Consider the following 24,778-nt stretch of genomic DNA (forward strand, 5'->3'; position numbering starts at 1 on the left):
GCAACACCGCCTAGATAACTTGTTCTTCAATCCCATTTCGACTTTTATGGGCAATTACTAGTAAGAATGTTTGCGAAAAAGTATACACGTCATTACCCTTACTCCAAATTTTCACCTGGAAATGAATTCAAAGGTTTGCCTGCAACTAGTCTTGGAATCACTTCGGAAACCAGGTTTATGAGTGGGTTAGATTCTGCTAAAGACGAATACACAACTTGGGATTTGTTTGTTGTTCATGTTTTAAGGGTAACCTTGAATTTCACAATTTTTACTTATATGCGTTTATTGGATATCCACACGTTTATAATCAATTCTTGGGAATTAATGTCCATTGTATTGTTTGATTTGAACTATAAAATATCCAGCCACAAGCGAGATCCAGTGAAGCACTATTATCAGACAATTATTGATGAATCAATTTTCTACTGGGAAACGTTGCTATACATTCCTTGGTTATTCTGGAAGGTTTTTAATCCAAGAACCGGGACACCAATAGGATTGTCCAGATGCAGAGAGTATATTCCCAAATTGAATACACCAAAATCGGTAGCATTGGTTTTACAAGTTAATCAGCCGATGTTCCAGTCACCACCAGAAATTCCCCAACCCTATTTGGACGCCGATAGAAAAATCAGAATCCCTGAAAAGAAGGAAGTCCAATATGTGATTGCCATTAGAAATGAATATTTTACCCAATGCAAATCTCATATGGCAGCCGAAAGAGTTCGAGTTTTGCGAGAGATTGGCAGGTTTATCACCTGGTGTTGTTTGGTACCAACAATAACTGAAATATCAATATATGAGAAGTTGGGAGCGTGTTGGGACGGCGACAGCAGCTTTATTGACTCAATAAAGAATTCAATTTTGGTAGAATTAGTGGCTTTGGCCAACACTTGTGACCCATCAGAGTTGAAACAGTTTAGAAAAGTTCTACCTCAAATTGTACTATTAGACAAATACACTAAGGCTACTTATGTTGTCAATGATGAGGATTCCAATATACCCAATATCAATACAGATGTGACTGTTGATGATATATTAAGTGCATATGAAGATCACAAAAAATTGGTGGTAACATTGTGCGATCATCGGGTTAAAACCGCCAATTACAGAGTATTGTCCGCTAAAATTATTGAGAATAATCTTGGGCCCGATGATCCTGTTTTCACTGAAGAGATACCAACCTCACCAGAACTTATTTTTGCACCCTCTAATGAGGGGCATCAGGTAACTCGATTATGTGGCTATACGTGCATAGATCCCAACACCGAAACCAAAGTGAAATCGGTTTTATACTTTTCTCACATAAAGTTTGGGTATCCTTTTTTCTCGCGTGCCATGTATCATTATGCTTTGGAGTTTCCTTTTAAGCTTTTAGAGGAAGTACGTGAACAAGAAGAAGAGGAACATCCTAATATGATCCCACCATCTCAAGATATTGCTAAAATATTTAAGAAAATCAGTACTTCAACATTAAAACAAAATGCCATTACAAATAGAATTTCTCGTGTGCCTAGTCCGCAATCATTAATAGCAAAGAGTTTGGCATAAAATGGAAACATAAAAGCGCATGTGTTAAAGTTTTCGTTGAGATTCTGTATGTGTGGGTCGTTAATTTTGTGTTGCTAGTTTGTTTGTATAAGAATGTTCGCTAGGAATTGTAGTTTTTTTTTGTTAGTTTTACGTACGAGTTATTTTTTATCAGCGTTGTACACGTAAAAGAAATGAGATTGAGTTGGATTTTTTACCAAAAAAAAACAAAAAAATCTACAGAGAAGTCAAGTATAGTCTCCTAACAAATATAGATACCCCCCCCCCCCCCCTCCATTTAAGAACCAAGATCACCTATTGATTTCATGATAAGACTGTGCCTAATTAGAACTGGAAACATACCCTCCGTAACTCCTTCATTGCATGTCACACCATTTTATACAAAGAGAATGTTTCAATCTTTATTTACACACTCTTCATTCATACGAAAGTTTTCATCATGCCCACCTAAATTTCAGGCTGTGCCGTCTTTAAATAACGACAAGACGTTCAAAGACACTCTGTCACAGCAGACGAATGGAAACAACAACAAGGATACTAATGGCAAGGAAGAAGAAAAGGCGGATGGTGATTCAGATATATTGGGTTCGGAAAAAGTTCTCCCAGAAGGAGTCAGCAAAGATGAATTTTTGACAGAAATATTTGGAAATTTGGATCCTTATATTGACACTTATTCAATGTACAAGCAGTTACGTGAAGCAGGATTCACTCCAGAACAATCAGATCAAATTATATCTTTATTGGTTCATCAATTAAACTCCAAATTGACTAAACTATCTACTGTATACGCCCAGAATTTCGAGTTAGAGAACGAGCAGTATTTATTCGAAAGTGCACAACAGGAAATACGAGTTGATATAACTAGGTCGAGAGACCAACACATCAATGAACTAATTGCATTAATAAATATTTTGGAAAGAGACTTTAATGTTATTAACGACGAATTGAATAATGATTATTTAAAATTGAAAAACGATTCTCAGGTGGCGATAAATGAAAGCAAGTCAGAAAACACATTAAACTCGAAAAAATTATTTCTTCGAATTCAAGAGGCAAACCATAAGATCACTACAGAATTGAATTCAGATATCAAATCAGAGATAGAAAGTTTAAGATGGTACTTATCACGATGGGGGTTGATTACATTATTGGTATCTTTATTCCTGGGACTAATTATATTTTACAACACCAAACGTAGAAATGTTACCAAGGAAGCTAAAAAGGACTTTGCACCTTTGGTCATTCGCGAACCGAGTGAATATGAAGACGATGACTATCATACTGAACTAGATAGAGGATCTGTTTAAGAATATGTTTATTACAATATATATTCCACGCAAGAACAAGAGTAGCACAGTTTATACAATTATTCTTGAGGACTCCATTGAGTTGTTTATTTATTTACCTTTGGTTTTTTGTTGTTTTCCTAGTTCGCTAAGGATTGCAGTTTTCTGAGGAGCTTTCAGTTTTCCCCTTCGCTTATTGTTTATTTTTCTCGCACATTTATATTCGTATCGATCTATCCTACTTTTGTTGCAAAAAGTCTCATATTTCATCTGTTTAATTACAACAACCAATAAATGTCATTTTTAAGCAGTCTACAACGCTTTCTTCAAGCAGAAGAGGGTTTTGATCAAGGTATTTATTCACATTAGGGATAATTTACTTCAACCTTTCTAAAGTTACTAACCTGTTTTAGAACAATCCAATGCTGAGTATACTGCTCCTGATAAACCACAGAAGGTACCTGAAATCATTTCCGAACAGCTAGAACGGCCAGTTCATAACCAGAAGTTTTTCGCTGGTAAGACGTTTGATAAAAGTTATAAAAGTTTAGAAATGACTGGTACCCATTTAGAATCATCAAAAAAGATAACCTCCCATGTAATACCTGAAGATTCGGATATATTCAACTATTCCCCTGATGCAAACAGCAAAACCAAAAGTTCCATAACTACAAATACCAATTTTCAGCAATCAAACAAACTGCAAAACAATTCATCAGAGTTAACTAGATGCCAGCCTGAAAACCCATCCTCTTTATTACTTGCTACAGACGTGCTCCCTTATAGTCAAAGATCTGTTTTCCCGTTCAAACAATTCAACAAGATGCAATCAAAAGCATTTAGTTCAATTTACAACACATCGAACAATTGTGTTATTAGCTCTCCTACGGGTTCAGGAAAGACGGTTCTTTTTGAGTTGGCAATATTAAGAGAGATAGGACAAGAGTTTGAACCCAATTTCAAAGTTCTTTATTTGGCACCAACCAAAGCTTTGTGTAGTGAAAGGTTAAATGACTGGACAAAAAAGTTTTCGTTACTTAACATCACAGTTGGAATTTTAACGGGCGATACAACTTTTAAAGAGGCTGAGAATGTACGAAAGTCAAATATTATAGTCTCCACCCCTGAAAAATGGGACATGATAACAAGAAAATGGAAAGACTACTCAAGGTTATTTGGATTGATCAAACTATTGCTTGTTGACGAAATTCACATTCTTAAGGAGCTGAGGGGATCCACTTTAGAAGTTGTTATGACAAGAATGAAGCGAATATGTATAGGATTGAGAATATTGGCCATTTCAGCCACAGTTGCAAATGCCATTGATATATCAAAATGGATTAGATTACACGACGAGTCTACACTTCCAGCAGAAACTATGTGTTTTGGAGAGGAGTTTCGTCCTGTGAAATTGTCAAAGATTGTGTATGGGTACAAGTCTACTAGTGAAAATGACTTTCAGTTTGATATTTTTTTGAATACTAAATTGCTTGAAGTGATAAACCGTCACTCGAACGACAAGTCTGTACTAATTTTTTGCTCGACTAGAAACAGTTGCCAAGCTACCGCCAAATTCTTATTCAATAACTTGCCAGAGGCATCTAGAACAGATATCAAATTGAAGGATCGAGATGCCATGAACTATACAACTAGGGGGATAGCATTCCACCATGCAGGGTTAACTTTTGGCGATAGAAAACAGATTGAAACTGCATTCTTGAATAGTCGTTTAAAAATACTTTGTTGTACGTCGACGTTGGCGGTTGGAATTAACCTTCCAGCATATTTGGTTGTTATAAAGGGGACAAAATGTTGGGTGGAGAGCAGTTTTCAAGAATACTCGGAAACAGATATTTTGCAAATGGTTGGGAGAGCTGGTAGACCACAGTTTGAAAGTGATGGTGTTGCAGTAATTATGACTTCTAGCAAATGGAAACATCGATACGAAAGGATCATTGAAGGGACTGAAAAAATTGAAAGCAGTCTTCATATGAACTTTCGAGAGCACTTAGCGGCTGAAATCTCTGTTGGGGTGATAAAAAACATTGATGATTCCCTAGCGTGGTTGAAATCGACGTACTTGTACGTTAGATTTTTGGCAAATCCAGGATATTATGCCCTTCAAATACCAAAGACTCGTGATCCTGAAGATACGTTAACGTCGTTTTGTTTTCAACAGTGTAAAGCTCTAGCTCAAGAAAACTTGGTTACCATGGACGAACAAAATAATTGCAAAATAACGGCATATGGCTATTCCATGGTTATGCATTACATAACTTTCAATACGATGAAAAATTTAATTCATTCTCAGGGTCAATTATCTGTATACGAAACACTTTGTTTGATATGTGAATCATCAGAATTTGCAGATTTGAACCTAAAACATCAAGAAAAAAGACTATATAAAGAAATAAATGGTTCTCCTATCCTTAGGTATCCGTCAAAACTGAAAGATCTTGGAAAGAAAGATAAAATAAAATTAATCATTCAGTTTGAACTAGGAGGGCTAGATTTTCCTGCATACAATGGAGCATTAAAGCTACATTCAAGCTTTTTGGGAGATAAATTCTACGTATTCAAACATATATATCGGATTATGATGGCTTTATTGGATGTTTTTATTGAGAAGCAAGATGCAAAGTCACTACATAGTCTGAGTTACTTATTAAGATGTGTAAATGGGAAATGTTGGGAGGATTCACCAAATGAGCTTCGACAACTAGATGGGATTGGACCAGCAAGTGTTAAGAAGTTTTGTACACATAATATTTTATCCCTTAATGATGCTAAAGCGTTAACTAGTAGTCAAATTGAGTACTTTCTTGGTTTAAAAACTGGAGCTGGAAACAAAATTAAGAGAAATATTGCGTCGTTGCCAAACTTGCAGTTGAATATTGAGTTTGAAAATGAAGAGCTAGCAGAAGACAGAACTTCAGTGGAGATAACATTGAATATATCAATTGACGTTGTAAATGCACTGACAACATCTGTGTGGAAGAATAAATTAGTATACATTCATTTGATTACAGATACTTCGAATGGTCATTTATTGGATTTCAGGAGAATACCAGTGAGCAAGTTCAAAACTTCTGGATTAAAAACATTTGAATTATCATATCCCACTAAAGATTTAAACGAGGTTATACGCTGTCAAGCATCTGCTGATACCATAGCCAGTGTCAAAACCAATACAAGTATGTCAATCTATACACATTTGAGCGAGTCCACAATCAAGGATTTTGCAAACAATACCGACGATTTTGAGTTTAGTGAACTGGATGAGGATGACTTATTTAATTTGAAAACCAAGAATCAAGACGAGTCCAAGGTTATTGAATTACGCAATGAGACAAGAGGCGAGAATCCAAAACTGGAGGTGTCAAAGCCGACTGCAAATGAAATCAAGACCCGCAAAGTTTTAGCAAATGGAAACTACGAGTGCAATCATGTTTGTAAAGATAAACAGAAATGTCGCCATTTGTGTTGCCGTGAAGGATTACCCCCGAAAGCCAGTGGTGGCAATAAAAACCCAGAGAATGAAATTACCACACCTCTAAATTCCAATGTTCAAGAGAATCCAATTGGAATAGGAGATAAAGCCGCTAATCAAAAAACAACACAAGCAAGTGCAAAAAAGCAGCTTAAAATTCGAAAGAATAAAGTCACACTAAAACGAACATTGTTTGATGACTCTGATCCAGAAGAAATAGTATCACCTATTGAGACAACGCAGTCGACAATGAAACCAAAGAAGAAGACAAAGAGTACAGTTTTTTCTATTGATGATGGTGGTAATTATGAGAACGGAGAAATAGTGCATGGAATGAAAACGGGTCAAGATGGAGGAACTTTGCTGGCTATTCCTAAAGAAAGTATACAGTTGGAAACTAAAAACAAGGTTATTCCAAAAAACCAAGGTAATAGTCCTGAGTCATTTTTAATTGAAACGCTGGCAAATCAAAATGAGTCTTTGTCTTCTCTCGATGTCGAAGATATTAGACTGAAAGAAGACGATAGCTCACAAAATGTACTGGTACAAATTTGCAACAGCACAAGTGAATCAAAAGATGCAATTACAGATCTCAACAAAAATGAGCAAAGAAAAATATATAACAAGGAAGAATTACAAAATTTACTTGGATTGGATATAGATATTGATTTATAGAGGTTTCTCTTGTAATGAAGTAGTTCAATTGCTAGATTACACAAAGCCAAACTCCTTTTAGTATGCCTTGATTAAGAACAACACGTATATAACTATACCTTATTCATTGATTTCCTTTCTTCTTTAAACTTTGTTGATCTCTCTCTAATTCTTGGTTTCTTCACTTTTTTGCCTTTCTTTGATCCTTTTATTCCTTTTATAGCTTCTCCTTTGGTGGCTCTTTGACCTTCTAAGATAATTCTCTTGGATTTACCCACAGTGGATCTATCAGCTTTACCTAATGTTGATTGAGCTCTTCCTATTTTTGTTTTCTGATTATCAGTTAATTTCTGTTGAGATTTACCAGCTGCAAACTTCTTTTTTTGATTATCAAAATGATTGGGTGACATTAACGAAGGTTTAGCATTCGATTTGGCCCTTGAAATTCTCAACTTACGGCCTTTCTTCAGTGCCCCAGATTCCAATGGTTTGTCGTTTAATAATAATGCTTTATTAACGGATAAAGTGTCCTTGAACTGTACCAATGCAAAACCTTTCCCCAAATTAGTCTTGGAATCACGAATAATTCTTACAGATTCCACATCTTCATCGAACTTACTATTGAAATATTTCCACAAAGTTTCTTCTTTTTCTTCGAAATCCAAATTTCCAACAAAAATAGTTCTTTTGTTGTCTTTGGGTGCTGGATGTGAAACATGATCAACTCGAAGATGATGGTCTTCAAACACAGCGGCATTCAATTCTTTAGCCGCAATTGATGCAGGCTTTTCTTTGTATACAATATAGGCATTTACAGAATCTCTTGATTTATGTAAGTTCTTCTTTGCAAATGCAACCTTCCTGGGTAAATTTTCATCAAAAGAAATGGATCTGTATCTAATAGAATCAATCTTTCCATAATGTTTAAACAAATTTTTGAAATTTTTTGCGATAATTTTTGATGTGATAACGTCTGCCGGAACATTTCCAACAAACACAGTTCTATCGGCTTTTTCCAATTCCTTTTCTTTTAAATCAACAGTAGTTGCAACTTTTGCCTTGGTGTGTTCCTTTTCAGCCTTTGAGGATTTTCTTTCAGAAGATTCATTTGAGTTATCTTCTTCCCCATTTTGTTCATTTAACAACTTGTCAAAATATTGTGCTTCCAAGTCTTCGTTTTCATCATCATTCTTAGATGTAGGTTCACCTTGTTTGTTGTCGTCATCTTTGTCCTCGTTACTCTCATTTCCTTCTTGTTCGTCTGATTCATCAGCAGACTGGCTTGATGTTGACTCATTTCCAGTAGTCTGATCTGTAGGAGCAGTAACCTTTGGAATCTTTATCACTGTTCTTTGTTTTTTAACAAGTTCATCTTTTGAGATAGGTCCATCTCTTGTGTTTTTAAACAACTGGTCTATATTCTCATCTACTTTTGTAGACTTTCCAAATAAATTAGCAAAACTTGACATTTCTTCTTATTATTATAATTATTGATACTAAAGATATAGTAAAAGTAAATCAAAGAGTTACCAAAATGCTCGATGAAGAATCTACAGAAGAAGTTCTAGCGATGAGATGATGCGAATTTTTTTTTTTGTTGGAGAGAGCAAGATTTCTGAGATACAAAATGAATTAAATAATAAAATGTGATTCAAACGATTAATAGTACGTAATATAAGATAATTCACGAAGGTCATTTTAACAACTATGTTATTCTTAAATGCCGGGTTTCACTAACATAATGTAAACTCAAATATGGTCTCTATATGTTTATCCATATTGGTACACAATGTAGTTAGTCTGATACCGCAAAACAAATCCATATACATTTTGGGGTATGTCCACAGATTATTTCTTCGGTAGGGGGAAGGGGGAGGGGATTTATATAACTCTTTTGCCCAAATAGTACTTCCAAGTACCAGAAACCAAAATATGAAGATTTGATTGTTTGAAACTTTTGACTTTTATCATTATGGAATGCATGTGTTTCCTGTATGTAAGCCGAGCTTTCACTAATCAATCAAAAGCAGAATTGCTGGCGATATTGTTTAGTTTTCTTGAATTTCCTTACTTGTTGAAAATTTGTTCAATATGCACACCCACTATCTTTAACACTATTCTGAATAAAAAAAAAAAACATTAATCAACAAATTCCGACCTCCTATAGGAGCTTTTTTTATTATTATTTTACAAATAACCACCGATTCAACATTTATTCCATTTCTATCACTTCTATTGTCTAGCAGTTTGTATTAATTGCTTTCTAATTTTATTATTCTGTTTAGCTTTTTTTTTTTTCTCCCCTAAGTTTTCATTTTCACCCCAAACTACAACCTTCAACATTAGCAAAGAGCTATTTCACTATCGTCATTGATATCGAAGAAAAAAGAACGATTCAAACCTGACAAGATATCGCTTTGGACAATTTCCTGAATATATCCCGAAGCGTTTTCTAAAAAAGAGGAATTTCAAGTTTTAAATTGGTATTACATTCCCTGATCAAATTGAAAGAAAGTAACATCTAAAATTGAGATTCTTATTTACCTACAATATACATAGATACCAATAATGAGTCAATCACAAACAGAGGTCAATAATACAGAATTGGTTGAGAATCCCCTGTTTCCGACCCCACTCAAAAATGATTCCATTTCAAATGGCGATGGTGACCTTGATTCAACTACAAACCAAGCAGCAAACATCACTTTGGGTAAAGAATCGCCGTTGAGCGATATCACTGCATCACCAGTCCCGTTTGATTTATCATTACGTGACGTCGATGGTGAGGTCCAAAGTACTATTGACAATATTGAAAAATTTTTAGAAGAACGAGAACCAACTAATGAGAATCGTAACAATACCAAAAGTGAAGAGAGAAACGAGGCTGCAGAGAATGCAGTTCAAGAGGTTTTGAGAGAAATAGAAGCCGAGACCTTAAAGAAATTAGATCACGAAGAGAAAGTGAATAAAGATTCAAACATTAGCATTGGAGATGACATGAAAAACAGGGACAGCTATGAAAGTTCAGAATTGAGTGATTTAGATGAAAACCAATCTGAAGCTGAAACCGATAAAATGGATTTCTTGGATGAAATAGGGACAGTGCAAGATGATGATGTCTCTAATGGGCAAAGTAATGGATTATCTGACTTGCAGAATTTATCCCAATTAACAGAACTAACCAGACTTAAGGATGTGGATTCTGATTTTGGCGATGATGAAGAGGAAGACGAATCCAATAATCTGAATTCTCATTCAAATGGAACTAAGTTAGCAATAAATGGCGAATCCCTTAAGCGAACACTGGAAAATGAACATGAACAACCCACCAAGAAGCTTAAATCAGCACCTCAGGTACCAGATCCTGAAGATAAGAATCAAGAAGAGGAACAAAAGGATACTTTAGAAATTGAAACAAACGCAAATAATAAAAGCAAAAACAAATTGGACAGTAGGGAGGATAAAATTGAACTCATTTCCCTTAAAAGCGACCAGGAGAACAGTGCTGAGGACAATGGAGCCGAGGCAGAGCCAGAAGATGAAGGTGAAGATAATGATAATGGTCACAATACTGATGCCCCAGAGGTTGAACAGGTGCCGAATAGCGAGGTTGAGCAAAATATTAAGGAGGATGCAGTTGCTGTAGAAAACGAGGAACGAGATGATGTTGACCTTAACAAACAAAGAAATCTAGCTATTCAGGAATTGATTGCTATAGAAGCAAAATTTGCAGAAGTCCGTGACAAGCTCTTCAAGGACAAATTATCGTTATTGCAAAAGGAATTGCAACTATGTCTTGATGGTTCACACCCCGAACTATCGAAGATTTACGGAAGGATCAATGAGTTTTATCAAGATGGTCTCAGATTAGCAAATGCCAATTTGATGTATAAATTAAAATGTGTCGATAAAGAGACCATTGCCACTAGAACTTCGATACACCAGAATTTCTTAAGAAATTTGATGGACACAAAGAATGGAATGATAACCGATACGACATCGCTATGGTATAAAATCAATAAAGAAAGAAACCAACTAGATCAGTTGGTTCCTGATTTCACATTTGCAGCAATTCCTTCGATACCTAATGGTGCTATACTGGCAGAAGATTCCATAGCGAATGGAAATATTGATGGTTCTGCAGAACTGCCAGTATCCAAGAAATTACTGAAGCAGAGCACGCTAATAGAATTAGTAAAACAGCGCAACAATATCAACGAACAATTGGGAATATTGAATGGCCTAGTGGAGTTTCATGGGTTTCCTAGTGCGATTTCCTCTTCGTTAAGTGAGGAAATCCTGGAAGAACAATCAAATGAATTACTATTAAAGAAGGCCACAGATGAAGAAATCAATAATGATTTGCGTGCTATGGGTATTTCCATATAGAAATTGTTTAATGTCATTTTGTTTAATTATGAATATCGGTAATTTTGACTGGTCTACAGGGTTTATTCCACTTTATTTTAGCTAATGTCTGCGTTGTCCACATTTTCTACAATTAATCCTTTTATATAGTATCTATCTTCGATATAACTTTTACATTGCTTACTATAAACATTAAATTGTATTATTAATAAGATTCAATAGAGATGTTGTTAGTGGTTTAATTACGGGCTTCTCCAACCATATGTAAGAGTTCTCTTCTTCTTTTATCTTGTAAACAGATTACTTTACATCAAATATGGTTAATGTTTTGCAAGGAGAAAAGTGGCCCACAATAATACATTTGATGTCATACTGAGCCTCTTTTATCCAAACTCTTTTGGCTGTTGACCATTTTTGCACGACTTTGTTTGCTGTTCGTTAAGTGTTCAAAAAAACAAACAAAACGACCAAAAAAAAAAAATAAGAGATTTCTAATCGAATCAACAAAGAGTGAAATACCTGGAGTCAAATCAATTTATTAGATTTACTTAATTCTCTTATTTAATAATAATTCAATGGTTGAGGTATCACTAACAGTAGGTAAACTCGATGCTTCATTGGCACTTTTGCTAACCAAGGATCATCATTTAATTGAGTTTCCAACTATTCTTTTACCAAATGGAGTCAGAGCAGGTTCGATAATCAAAATCAGATGCGATCAAGATTTCGATAGCGAAAAAGAAGAGGCAGAGAAGTTCACGAAGATTCAGGATGAAATTTTACAGACATTTGCTACAAACTTACCCGAGCCGCCGAATTTGAAAATTAAAAACGTTACTCAAACCTCGTGTGTTTTAGAATGGGATAAACTAAACTTGGGCACCGCCACATTGAAGAATCTTATTTTATTTAAAGATGGTAAAAAATTAGGTTCAATTCCACAACCATTAAATAATCGAACCTCCAAATTGTCTGGTTTGCCAATTGACAAATCTTTCAAAGTGCAATTACGTTTGGATACCACTGCTGGTACTTTTTTGTCAAATGAAATTGAAGTAACAACCCATAAAATGACTGATTTGTCTGGAATTACTGTGTGTCTTGGTGATCTCACCCCAAATGACCAATTCAACAAGGAAGATATTGAAGAGACATTGAAGAATATAGGGGCAAAATATCCAGTGCAACTGCAAGTCAAAGTCGACACGACACATTTCCTCTGTACTAGAGAAAACAAACAAAATCCTGAGTATGTGAAGGCAAATGATATGAACATTCCCATCATTAGACCAGAGTGGTTGAAAGCCTGTGAAAGAGAGAGAAGAATAGTTGGTGTTAGAGACTTTTATGTGAAGGACTGTGTTTTACCAGATATATTTGCAAAGAACTATTGGCAAAAGAAGGCATCTGAGCCAGCAGGAAATTCTTCTGGTCAAAGTTTACCAAATGAATCACCAGCTGTACCTGATAAAGAGGAATCGCAAAAGACAGATTTGAAAAAAGAATTGGTCAAGGACGAACCAACTGAAGTGTACCAAGCCAAAGACGAACCTGTTACTCAAGAAGTAGTTATAGGGGAAACCCCTGCAGTTGTTACAGAGAATGCCACTACTCCAGATACTAACATAGAGGAAGCAGATATTGGTGAAGACGATTCTGCAAAAATTGAGCTGGTACCAGCTGAAGAAATAGACACCAAAGTTGAACCTACTCCAGTTGGGGTTGAAACTGAGGATGTTGTGGCAGAACCCTTGGCTGACCAAAATGTAACCGTACCACTAGAATCAACTTCAGTAGATGAACAAGAGCTTCCTAAATCAGATGAGACGTCGAAACAGGTCAATGATGATCAACAAGAGATTGAAGTTGAACAACAAGAAAAGGTAATTGATATTTCTAAAGAACAAGTGAATAATCCAGATAGTAATAATGAGGCACAGAAAACTACTACAGATGATGCTTTTGATACAGTCCCACTTGAAAACAATGAGCATACGGAATCTGTTTCAAGAGAAATCGAGCCAATTCCTACAGAACCAACAGAGACTGTTGATGTTGCTAATGTTAATAGTCCTGCAAGTGAAGGAACTGGTGAAGATGATGAAGACGAGGAAGACGAGGGAGATGCAGATAATGAAGGGAAATCTGATGAAACGTCAGAACCAGCACCGGCAGGAAGTGCATCTAGTTCTCCTACCAAGAAGAAGAATAAAAAGAAGAAGAAAAACAACAAGAAAAAATAAGCTCCTAGGCTTTAAGTATCTGTGTGTATTACATCGTGTTTTTTTTTTAAAAAAAATCTCAAGACACTTTGAAGAAATATAAACTGTTCTAGTTATACATATTTCTATAGTAACTTTTAGTTTCAAATATGAAGTGCATTAGACATGTTGGCGAACAAAATTGATAAATATATAAAGAAAGCTAATTGAAACTAAATGCCCCAAAAAATTATAAAAACTTCAAATAAACTAATACATCTATTCTCCAAATAATTTTCTTACCTTTTTCAAAATAGAATCCTTTTCAGGATCGTAAGGATGATCTTTTGATGGGATTTCTAAAATGGCAGGAAATGCATTGGAGAAACTGTCGACTTTAAATCTAATTAAATCAGCCAAGTGTTGGTTTATCAATAAAATAGCAATATCATCTCTAGTTGAAGTAAAAGTGGTGAAAGCTTCTTCAATTTGTTCGACTGTAGTCTTTCCTGGTATAACAGTCAAAAAATTGGATTCTTTACCTGGCTCGTTGGAGATTTGGCCAATTCCGGCTAGAAGTAAACCCGTTACTGTATCTTCATCAGCAATTGCTGCCACTAATTTACGTTTTTCCATAGCTTCACTCATGATGAGATTCCAAGTTTGTGTTTAGGTAATGGTTGTCTTGAAAGTTTGGATCTCAGACAATAATGATAAGGGAAAGTTGGTGGTGGTGGAGGTTAATTCTTTTATGTCGTTGTTTTTTTTTTTTTCTGGACAATTTCAATTAATGCGCATTGACAAGATACCAGAATTCGAATCTATTGTTAATGTCCTAGGCAAGGTTTTTTTTTTTCTGGTTTCCTTTCTTTTTTTTGGTTTCGTTACAATTTTTCAGATATTTCATTGAAATCCACAGATTAATTACAATGATTAGAAGTCTAATTTCAAGAAACAGCACGAGGATACGTGGCATTAATACAAATTTAACTTCGGTAAGGTTTGCTGGCCATTCAAAATGGCAAAACATTAGACACGACAAGGCCAAAAATGATGCTAGAAAATCAAAAGAAGCAACCTTGATTTCAGGAAGAATTGAGAGTTGTGTGCGTGTGGGAGGAAAAGAGAGTAATGCTAGACTAGATCAATTATTGGAGAAGGCGAAAACATTGAATGTGCTGAAGACGGTTGTTGAAAAAGCAATCAAAAGAGGATGTGGTGAATTAACAGACACAGCACAACTTCAGAATGTTCAATATGAATTCATGGGACCAGGTGGAGTTGCTATTATTGTTAATGCTCTCACCGATAACAAGGCAAGAACAGTTCTGATGGTTAAGAACGCAATGACTTATTTTCAAGCCACGTTGAGTCCATGTCTGTACATGTTTGATAAAATGGGGGAGGTTATCTTTTTGCCAAAGGATAACAGTGAAAATTTTGATGATGTGTTTGAAGTTGCATTGGAAATTGGTGCTGAGGATGTTGAAGAATTTGAATTTGAAGACGAGTTTGTCCCTGGTAAAGTACATAAATTTTACAGGCTCTTGTGTGATCCCACTTCCATCAATCAAGTCTCCAACGATTTGAGCTCCAAAGGGTACAAATTACATGAATCAGCCGTCAGATACTTGGCCAATTCAGATTCCCAAGTACCGTTCCCTGAGGAGCTGTCAAAGGGGTATTCGAGGGCGATAGACAATTTGGATCAGATAAACGACGTCACTGATTACTACACAAATATCGAAGAGGAGCATAAAGAGCGTATAGTCTCATCCATAAATTAAAAAAGCTTGTTCAACTCTGTAAATAGAATTACTAATACCATTTTTTTTTTTTATAAATGAACGCAATTGCTGTATCTCCTGTACTACACAAATCAATCAATGTTCTCTCATGTGACACGAATATATATTTTCAAAAGTTCATCCAGATATAAGGCAAACGTAAGTACATAAACAAAAACAAATAAAACTCGACAATACAAAACTGGCTTGGAATTCGGTTGAATTTAATGATCTTATTTCTTTTCTTCTTCCACGGCCTTGTCCAAAACTTTGTTCAACTCGGACAAATCAGCGTTCTTCCATAATCTTAATTCCTTATCGTAAGTGAAATGTCTGTAAGTGAAAAAAGTTGCTGAAACGAGAGCAACACCGACAGCAGCAAACAATGGAGTTAATTCAACTGGGTAAGTGAGTTTTGGTTTAACGTTTTTGGCACCGTTGAGTAAGATTCTAGTTGGTATCATTGTGAAATGAATATATGAATACTGGAACTAAGTTGTTTTGAAAGAAAGTTAAATGTTTTTTTCTAAAAAAAAATGGTTCTATATTTTTCTATTCTATTCTTTTTTTTTTTTCTGTTTGGAGCTTTTTCATCATGTCATTCTCAATTATTTGCTTAAAATATAAGATTTGGTTGGCCAGAAGAAGGAGAAACGTATATGCAGGAATATGTATTGTTTATAGTCTAATGTGTTTGAGAAACTATATTCTACCATCTATTTATCCAATCCTTTAATGTATCATAGCATAGCCAACTAACAGCCATTGAAGGGACAATCTTGTATAGATTTGCTGTTAACCCTTTATAAGCTCCAAAGAAACCCTCGGTGGTGAAGATTGAATGCAAAGCGTGCGCAACCGATCTGTATTGAAATCCGAGTTCCCCGCCTGCCATACTTGCTACCTGGTATCTTTTTCTTAATAAGTCTAAAGGATAGATTAATACTCCTCCAATAAAACTACTAACAGCACCAGCTGATAATTTCCATATAGGATTTGAGAAGTCACGGGGCGAATTATCCATCATTTCCCTTAATTTTTCATAAAGGGCAAAATTGATAGCTACATAAGGAGCCACTCCCAAAGTTGTTGGTATTATTCCTCGGTATAGCCCTAAGAACCCACCTTCATTTTTGTAAACATCCTTTAAAGTTTCCATTACTTTAGGTGCTCGAACCATCTTACCTTTGTTTAACTTGCTAAGTGATGCGGTTTGGACAGTGATACGAGCTCTGACTAAATCCAACGGGTATGTTACAGCAACAGACACTATCCCACCAACAGAGCCAGCTATTAATCTTTCGTACCCATTTAGTTGTTGTGTGTCTCGAGGGTTGTAATGCAACATAAGGTCCTTACATTTCTCAAAAGTTGCAAATTGGACAGCACTGTAGGGGAATATTCTAACACAGTTTAATAAATTTCCTCGGAATAATCCCTTCCAACCTTCTTCTCGGTACATTTTTAGTATTGTGGGAAACATTCCTTGGTATGCTTGTTGCGATCCTGGTCCTTGTAGTTGCAACAATATTTTTGCTCTTTCAAAGGGTGATACCACCGTCCTGGAAACGGCACCGGCAATACCTCCAGCAATAAACGAAGCATTAGAGTCTATCTTTATAAAATTTTTGATGTCAGATAGAAGGTGATTTGATTCTTTGGGAATAGACTGTAGCTTGTATTCTTCCATAATTGTTTAAAAAATGGCCTGCCGACTTCAACTATCAACTCCAAATCCAGATATTTCAAAATGATATCCCCTTTCAGAAAAAATTCAGGATGAACAGTAGCAAAAATGATAATAAATATAAACCAAAAATAAATTTTGTTGATATACTTCGATACAGATAGTTGGAGGAGAATCAGAAAAAAATTTTTTTTTTCTCTTTGTTCTTATTTGATTGTTAACTGTGGAAACCAAGAAACAAAACAAAAAAAGAAAATTTGCGGAGCCGATAGCCCCACCCTCCAGATCGGGGAATTGGTCTTATCCCGGGGTAGACGAAGAAAAAAAAAGAAAATTAATAAGAATACACCATCAGTAGAACAATAACCAGCCTTATTTCATACATAATTATTATCATATTATATCACATTAGGTACATAATCACATACAGACTATATCTATATATATATATATATATATATATATTTCAATTACTTAGTAGCTGGCTAATAATTTGTCAATGGCGTTAACTAAGATATCAGCATGTTTTTCTTCAAAAACCAAAGTAGGTCTTAATCTAACAGAGTCTTCAGCACAACCACCAATATTGACACCAACAGTCTTCATGTCACTCAAGAACTTGTTTCTTGCTTCACCACTTTCTAAAGACCAGGCAATGAAAGTAGCTCTATCCTTTCCTCTAAGGTCTTTAATATATTTAGGGTATTTTTCTTGCAATTGTTCCAATTTTTTGAACAAGTAGTCACCAACTTCGGCTGCTCTCTTAACTAAATCGTGTTTGAGAATTTCTTGTCCAATGGCACCAGCCAAAATCATTCTAGCTGGGTCACCACACCAGGTGTTGAATTGTCTGTAAGCAAAGTTTGGAATTATTTCTGGGTCGTGGAAGAAGTAACCAGCTGATTGGAATTTCTTAGAGAAAGTGACCAAATCTGGAGGTGGTTGCAAGTTGAATCTTTCGTGGGCCCACATGACACCAGTGGCACCGACACCAGTTTGAACTTCATCCATGATCAACAATGAACCATGCTTTAAAGTGATGTCTCTTAAACCCTGGAAAAATTCAGCAGAAGCATGGTTATCACCACCTTCGGATTGGATTGGCTCAACCAACACAGCGGCAACAGGAATCTTGTTGTTTTGGATGATATCGTCAACAATCTTTAAGCATCTTTCATCCTCCTTCTTGTTTTCTTCGGCATACTTATCCAATGGGTATTTGTAAGATGGGAATTGAGCCTTTGGCCATTTAAAGGATGGCATATCCAATTTGTGTATTGGTTTGGAACAGGTGGTAGAGCCTGAGGCAAACAATCTACCGTGGAAACCTCTTTCGAATGACAAAATAGCCAATTCTGGGGAACCTGGAGCTTCATTTTGCATAACTGACTTCATCTCTTCTTCAGAAAATTGTGTGGTGTAACCTCTCTTCTTGGCTTGGTAATAAAAGAAAGCAGCTTTGAAGGCTAATTCGTTGGCATCAGCACCAGACAAACCAGACCAGACTTTATCTTGGCCTTTTGGAGCAACTTTGAGAATTTCAGCAACAATCTCATCGGTGTCTTTGCCTGGGAAATTACCAATGGCTGGTCTGTCAACAATAGCTCTGATCATCTTGTCGGATTTGGCGGTTTCAATTAAGGCAGGATTGTTGTAACCTAATGGGATAGATGCAATTTGAGCATAAACATCCAAGTAAACGTTTCCATCGACATCAGCAATGTAGTTACCAACTGATTTTTGATAATCTGCAACAAAATAGACACCACGGTTGTCAAAGACTTTACCTAAACGGTCAGCAATTTCATTGCTTTTAGCGTGTGAATCAACAACCACTGGTTCTTTTGGTTCTTCTGGGAAGTAAAGGGAAGAGACTGATTTGCTAGACATTTTATGATATAGATATCTGGTGAAGTTCTAAAAAAAAGAAAGAGAAAAGGAAAGAAAGAAAGAAAGAATTAAGAATCAAACAAAACTATAGGGCAACTGGGCATCAATTTATATTAATGGATTTGGAATCCAGGAGTGAAAAAGAAAAATGAATTAATGTGACTATTAGCGGCTCTTACTGCTTGTGGGATTCGCGCTAAACAAAAGTCATCGGTTTGCCTTCCCCGATGTAGACAACTTCTTATATTAAATTGGTTACTTTCCCCATTGAATGATTGGATAACCAACAAAAATTCTTGGTCTGTCATGTCTAATAAAAAGAGAAGTTATACTTGGCTTGGCTAACTAGCGCATACTTATTGACCTGATATTCTTAACTCTTTTACATTTTTTTGTTCTATCTTTTTTTTTGTTTTAACCGCTGGTATATAGTTTTACCAAAAATGTTGCTCCTGTAACTCAAGAATTACAGCTGCCAAATACTAATCAACGTACTAATCTTGCTCTGATCATTGGAGAATTGATGTTTTCAAGTTTAAGGTGTTGAAAAAGTTGAAACTTGGAACTGGCCGCTTAGAGAAGTAGTATCTTCTGTTAAAGCGCATTCAATCCTGCATGCTATTTGATACACAATACTTGTTTTTTTTTTTTTTTTTCCCACTTCGCACAGTTCGAAAAAGAAAGAAAAAAACAAAACTATAAACAAAGAGTTCAGATGAGATAATAGTAGCAAGGAAAAGACTAGTTTCAGGAATGTCAGACCAAATAGAAAAAGATATAGAGGAATCGATTCCAAGTATCAATGATCAACAAAATCAAGAACACCAAGAAACTCAAGAAGCTCAAGAAGAAGAACATAAAAAACAACAACATGTGGAAAAGCCATCCAGTCTAGAAGAAGCTAAAGCTATTGAACATCTTACGGATTCAAATAAGGATGATTCCGGTGTAACAAAATTGCAAGAGTCCGAAGACTTGATTGAGAATTTTTCAGTGGACCCCCAATTAAAAGAACAACAGGAATCCACCACCAAGATGCTGCTGTCAGAAAAAGATTTGGTAGATGAAATAGATGAGCTTTATAGCAGTTCAACAACACCATTCACAGAAAATAATCAACCAAGTGACAGTAATAAGAGAACATATGAATATTCGGATAAAGACCAGGAACCAACCACAAATGATAAACGCCAAAAGTTAGATGCAAGTACAGAAATATTGGTGGCATCTGAACTGGAATCTGCACCTAAACATAGCGAACAACTACAGGCAATAGAGTCAAGCCAGCAAGGACAACCCTCTACAGCGGAAACAGCTAACTTCGTAGCAGCACCTGCATCTACCTTAAATGAACAAGAAGGAGCTTCTTCGCTGATCAATGAGGAAGAGGACCTTGAGATGATTGCCAAACAATACCAGCAAGCTACAAATCTCGAAATAGAACAAGCCATGGAGGGCCACGGTAATGGGAAGCAAGAAGTATCAATTCAAGAAAAAGACCAGGCTTCTGAGTCAATGCTAATATCTTCCATTGTTCCTTCTGATTCTGAATTGCTCAATACCAACCAGGCATATGCTGCATATACTTCACTATCTTCCCAGTTAGAACAGCATTCTCAGGCAAATACAATGCTTTCTTCTGCCACCCTTTCTGCCTTGCCTTTGTCGATCATTGCACCAGTGTACCTCCCACCAAGAATTCAATTATTAATAAATACGTTGCCCACTTTAGACAATTTAGCAACTCAGTTGTTGCGCACAGTTGCCACCAGCCCATACCAAAAAATCATTGATTTGGCTTCTAATCCAGATACCTCGGCGGGGGCCACTTATAGAGATTTGACATCCTTGTTTGAGTTTACAAAAAGACTTTACAGTGAAGATGATCCGTTTTTAACAGTTGAACATATAGCTCCTGGCATGTGGAAGGAGGGAGACGAAACTCCTAGTATTTTCAAACCCAAACAACAAAGTATAGAATCTACTTTACGTAAAGTAAACTTGGCAACTTTTTTGGCAGCGACATTGGGTACGATGGAAATTGGGTTCTTTTACCTTAATGAATCGTTTCTAGATGTTTTTTGTCCACTGAATAATTTGGACCCTATGAATGCGCTATCCAATTTGGGAAGCTATCAAAATGGGTTCCAGACTACTGATAGTCCCATAGGTGCGAAAGTGGGCAAATTGTTGAAACCTCAAGCCACGTTGTATTTAGATTTGAAGACTCAAGCATATATCTCGGCTATTGAGGCTGGTGAAAGATCAAAGGAAGAAATCTTGGATGATATCTTGCCTGATGATCTTCATATGTATTTAATGTCAAGAAGAGATGCAAAGTTGTTGACTCCAACGGAAACTGATTTTGTATGGAGGTGCAAACAGAGAAAGGAGCTGTTATTGAATTATAACGAGGAAATACCTTTGAGTGAACAATATGATTGGTTTACATTTTTGAGAGATTTGTTTGATTATGTCTCGAAGAATATTGCCTTTTTGATTTGGGGAAAAGTGGGGAAAACAATGAAAAATAGACGCGAAGGCACACCTCATACTCAGGAATTGCTTGATAATACTACTACTTCTGCTCAAGTATCAAATGAAATGCCTCCCTCTTCTGCTCCGTCTTCATCGACATCATCTGTCATAGATCCTAATAAGATGTTAGTGTCTGAGTTAAGAGAGGCGAACATTGCAGTACCAAAACCCTCACAGAGACGGGCATGGTCACGAGAAGAAGAGAAAGCTTTGAGACATGCATTAGAGTTGAAGGGTCCACATTGGGCAACAATTCTAGAGTTATTTGGTCAAGGGGGAAAGATTTCGGAAGCTTTGAAAAATAGAACTCAAGTGCAATTGAAAGACAAGGCAAGAAATTGGAAAAAGTTTTTTCTTAGAAGTGGGTTGGAAATACCGAGTTATTTGCGGGGTGTTACAGGTGGTGTAGATGATGGTAGACGGAAAAAGAATAGAGTTACTAAGAAAACCGCTGCTGCTCCGGTTCCAAATATGCTGGAGCAATTACAACAACAGCAACTGCGACAACAGCAACAGCAACAGCAACTAGACAAACAACAAGAAGAAGAAGAGGAGCAGCAACAAGAAAAGGAGCCACAACAGGAGCCACAGGAACAGCAACAAGTGCAACAACAGCTGGAGCAACAACATCAAGAGGAAATCCAACCACCAGAAAGTCTGGATAAATAGGAGTTTTTATATTTTTTTTTTTTTTCCATGTAGCATTGAATTTGTATCATTAACTCACTTACATCCAAGGTGTGAACTAGTTTCATACTAATACGCAACAATAACTAAAACCAATTTATACAAGATCACGATACTTAAAAGAAAGTGCTCAAATTATTGAGGGCGGTATAAAGATTTGCATTTTAAAAAGACTGTATATAGTCGCACACAGTGGGCGCTATCACTTTGGAAAAAAATATGAATTGAGACGAATTTTAACATGCAAAACTTACTTATGCAAGGTTTGTGTAATTTGCAATGATTTACAAAACATAAATACTTTTGCTTTTATAGTTTTATTCTCAAGACATGACCAAAGAACTCTAATGTTACTATTGTGGATTTTTAATACAGAATTTGAGAAGAGAAGCAAATTTAAATCTATTTGCACGTGGCTAAACATGATTGAAAAATAGAAACACTAATAATACGTTTCTTAGATCTGATATTTATCTTAGACATGTATTGTTGTTAACCCCAAAACGGAATAAAAAAAGCATTGGCGATACCACACAAACGGTTAATAAAGACAACTAAAACAAGACTGTCCGTGTTGACTCATAGTATAAATTGATTTCTTTTCTTTTTATTTTATTATATCTTTTTAAAAAATGGAATGAAATTCAATCAAAGTAAAACTCCCTCTTCCCAAAAAAAATTAAACTTCGTTTTGTTCGTGTAAATTCCTTTTTCATTCTGTTGGTTATTATTATTATTAATCTCTCTTTGCCATTAATTTCCGTTTTTTGACGTAGAAAACAATTTTTCTCTTTTCATCACCAAAGACTCAATTGTCTCCGTTGCTTTTGTTAATCAACAATTTAAAAAAAAAAGGCCACTTAATTGATACACCACTTTCAATATTAATATACTTTTTTAAATTCTTCCAATCTGAAAAAACAAAAAAAAAAAAAACTTTAACATCAACTGAGTAGTACCCTGTGAGTTCATCCGTAGAGTCTGTGATACCAAAATATGTCAGATTATATTGCTCAATCGTTAATTCAACTGCTGCTGTTGCAGGAACAGGAACAGCAGACTTTGCTATCTTCAATTACAGGACAAATCAATACTGCAAGAAGTGAAGCCAAAGTATTATATACTGAGATTCTTAGTGTGAAACGAAGAACACAAGATGCCACAATTCAAGTCATTTCCCAAAATGTTAGTCAAATACCCAAAAACTCATGTAATTTAACATTATATAACACCTTGCGAGGACATCAAAACAAAATTGCCAAACTCTGCTGGAGCAGTGATTCTTCAAAGATATTATCAGCGTCTCAAGATGGATTTATGATAATATGGGATGCAGTCACTGGTTTTAAAAAACATGCTATTCAGTTGAATAATCCTTGGGTGTTAACTTGCAGTTATTCGCCTAACGAAAAGCTAGTTGCATCAGCAGGGTTGGATAACAACTGTACAATATATAAAATCAAACCCGACACTTCAAATTTCCCAGTCACTGAAGAAAGAAGTGGAACTTATCAAATGCAGGGCAATTTTTATCAATCCATACAGTCAATTTTCAAAGGTCACACGGCCTATATTTCAGAATGTGAATTTATCGGCAATAATTCCATAGTAACTGCAAGTGGCGATATGACATGTTCATTGTGGGATTTAACAAAAGGTTCCAAGTCTCGAGATTTCGTGGAGCATTCAGGAGATGTTTTGTGTTTGAGTGTATTCCCACAAAATATCCTCAGTGCCAATTTATTTGTGTCGGGAAGTTCTGACGGTAGTGCCAAAATCTGGGACTTGAGATCACCTACTCCAACACAGTCATTTGGAATCTCTAATAGTGATGCCAATAGTGTGAAAGTGTTCCCAGATGGTAATGCATTTGCAACAGGTTCCGACGATGGTCTGATCAGGTTATTTGATTTGAGGTCCGATTGTGAATTGGGACATTATTCTTTGAGTCAGGAATTAAGGAACAAACAGAATTTGTCACACTTGACTATACCATCTCCAGTGGATGAAAGATACATAAAAAAATTTGGAAATGCAGCTGTTCAGGCATATGATGAACAACTGACTTCATTGCTACATAGTAATGGGAGCAGCAGTGGTAACCTTGATCAGTACAGCGTTAATAGTTTGCAATCAGTTATTGAAAATCAAGGTGTGTTTTCTTTGGACTTCGGTAAAAGTGGACGGTTTCTTTATTCGTGCTATTCTGAATATGGTTGTGTTGTCTGGGACACATTAAAGAGTGAGACTGTAGGTATTGTTGGAAGTGAGCATATGAATAAGATCAATCAAGTATCGGTCAGTCCCGATGGTGTAGCTTTGGCAACTGGTTCATGGGATGCTACAATCAAAGTTTGGTCTGTCTAAGAAATAACAAGCATTCCACATGAGTGAAAACAAAAGATCAACAAAGTAAAGAAAAAAAAAAAAAACTGAACAACGCTTTATCAAACACCTCTATACGCTACTTTCTAAACACACGATACATATATAAGCTTTTCTAATATTATAAAACAATGTTACAAAATTTTTTTTTATTATTGTTATAGTTTACTTAACAGTAGATAGTATATATCAACCAACATAAAAATGGAAAAAAAAGAAAATACAAATTTTAGAAAGTAATCGTAATAGCTTTG

At 35.8% G+C, this 24,778-nt stretch overlaps 12 protein-coding genes across 12 annotated transcripts; 8 read left to right on the forward strand and 4 right to left on the reverse strand. All coding sequences in view use genetic code 12, as the record gives it.

The window, feature by feature from the left end:
- Window positions 1-66: 66 nt before the first annotated feature.
- CD36_18730 (conserved hypothetical protein) lies at window positions 67-1,551 on the forward strand (the record flags this gene model as incomplete). Its single annotated transcript, XM_002418308.1, has 1 exon — window positions 67-1,551. The coding sequence occupies one exon, from the start codon at window positions 67-69 to the stop codon at window positions 1,549-1,551; it is 1,485 nt and encodes a 494-aa protein (XP_002418353.1).
- Window positions 1,552-1,856: 305 nt separating this feature from the next.
- CD36_18740 (conserved hypothetical protein) lies at window positions 1,857-2,858 on the forward strand (the record flags this gene model as incomplete). The annotated part of the gene is made up of 1 exon (XM_002418309.1): window positions 1,857-2,858. One exon carries the CDS (start codon window positions 1,857-1,859, stop codon window positions 2,856-2,858), a length of 1,002 nt encoding a protein of 333 aa, XP_002418354.1.
- A 532-nt stretch (window positions 2,859-3,390) lies between these two features.
- On the forward strand, window positions 3,391-7,002 carry CD36_18750 (ATP-dependent DNA helicase, putative; the record flags this gene model as incomplete). The annotated part of the gene is made up of 1 exon (XM_002418310.1): window positions 3,391-7,002. One exon carries the CDS (start codon window positions 3,391-3,393, stop codon window positions 7,000-7,002), a length of 3,612 nt encoding a protein of 1,203 aa, XP_002418355.1.
- A 92-nt stretch (window positions 7,003-7,094) lies between these two features.
- Window positions 7,095-8,450, reverse strand: CD36_18760 (nucleolar protein, putative; the record flags this gene model as incomplete). Its single annotated transcript, XM_002418311.1, has 1 exon — window positions 7,095-8,450. One exon carries the CDS (start codon window positions 8,448-8,450, stop codon window positions 7,095-7,097), a length of 1,356 nt encoding a protein of 451 aa, XP_002418356.1.
- Window positions 8,451-9,549: 1,099 nt separating this feature from the next.
- On the forward strand, window positions 9,550-11,370 carry CD36_18770 (transcriptional regulatory protein, putative; the record flags this gene model as incomplete). Its single annotated transcript, XM_002418312.1, has 1 exon — window positions 9,550-11,370. One exon carries the CDS (start codon window positions 9,550-9,552, stop codon window positions 11,368-11,370), a length of 1,821 nt encoding a protein of 606 aa, XP_002418357.1.
- A 554-nt stretch (window positions 11,371-11,924) lies between these two features.
- CD36_18780 (chitin biosynthesis protein, putative) lies at window positions 11,925-13,592 on the forward strand (the record flags this gene model as incomplete). The annotated part of the gene is made up of 1 exon (XM_002418313.1): window positions 11,925-13,592. One exon carries the CDS (start codon window positions 11,925-11,927, stop codon window positions 13,590-13,592), a length of 1,668 nt encoding a protein of 555 aa, XP_002418358.1.
- A 237-nt stretch (window positions 13,593-13,829) lies between these two features.
- Window positions 13,830-14,198, reverse strand: CD36_18790 (V-ATPase F subunit, putative; the record flags this gene model as incomplete). The annotated part of the gene is made up of 1 exon (XM_002418314.1): window positions 13,830-14,198. The coding sequence occupies one exon, from the start codon at window positions 14,196-14,198 to the stop codon at window positions 13,830-13,832; it is 369 nt and encodes a 122-aa protein (XP_002418359.1).
- Window positions 14,199-14,479: 281 nt separating this feature from the next.
- On the forward strand, window positions 14,480-15,337 carry CD36_18800 (conserved hypothetical protein; the record flags this gene model as incomplete). The annotated part of the gene is made up of 1 exon (XM_002418315.1): window positions 14,480-15,337. One exon carries the CDS (start codon window positions 14,480-14,482, stop codon window positions 15,335-15,337), a length of 858 nt encoding a protein of 285 aa, XP_002418360.1.
- Window positions 15,338-16,046: 709 nt separating this feature from the next.
- On the reverse strand, window positions 16,047-17,027 carry CD36_18810 (mitochondrial carrier protein, putative; the record flags this gene model as incomplete). Its single annotated transcript, XM_002418316.1, has 1 exon — window positions 16,047-17,027. One exon carries the CDS (start codon window positions 17,025-17,027, stop codon window positions 16,047-16,049), a length of 981 nt encoding a protein of 326 aa, XP_002418361.1.
- Window positions 17,028-17,498: 471 nt separating this feature from the next.
- Window positions 17,499-18,914, reverse strand: CD36_18820 (4-aminobutyrate aminotransferase, putative; the record flags this gene model as incomplete). The annotated part of the gene is made up of 1 exon (XM_002418317.1): window positions 17,499-18,914. The coding sequence occupies one exon, from the start codon at window positions 18,912-18,914 to the stop codon at window positions 17,499-17,501; it is 1,416 nt and encodes a 471-aa protein (XP_002418362.1).
- A 753-nt stretch (window positions 18,915-19,667) lies between these two features.
- CD36_18830 (TBF alpha, putative) lies at window positions 19,668-22,121 on the forward strand (the record flags this gene model as incomplete). The annotated part of the gene is made up of 1 exon (XM_002418318.1): window positions 19,668-22,121. One exon carries the CDS (start codon window positions 19,668-19,670, stop codon window positions 22,119-22,121), a length of 2,454 nt encoding a protein of 817 aa, XP_002418363.1.
- A 1,014-nt stretch (window positions 22,122-23,135) lies between these two features.
- Window positions 23,136-24,506, forward strand: CD36_18840 (guanine nucleotide-binding protein subunit beta, putative; the record flags this gene model as incomplete). The annotated part of the gene is made up of 1 exon (XM_002418319.1): window positions 23,136-24,506. The coding sequence occupies one exon, from the start codon at window positions 23,136-23,138 to the stop codon at window positions 24,504-24,506; it is 1,371 nt and encodes a 456-aa protein (XP_002418364.1).
- Between the last annotated feature and the right edge of the window lie 272 nt (window positions 24,507-24,778).

Source organism: Candida dubliniensis, chromosome 2 (assembly GCF_000026945.1).
Source record: "Candida dubliniensis CD36 chromosome 2, complete sequence".
Classification (NCBI taxonomy): Eukaryota; Fungi; Ascomycota; class Pichiomycetes; order Serinales; family Debaryomycetaceae; genus Candida; species Candida dubliniensis.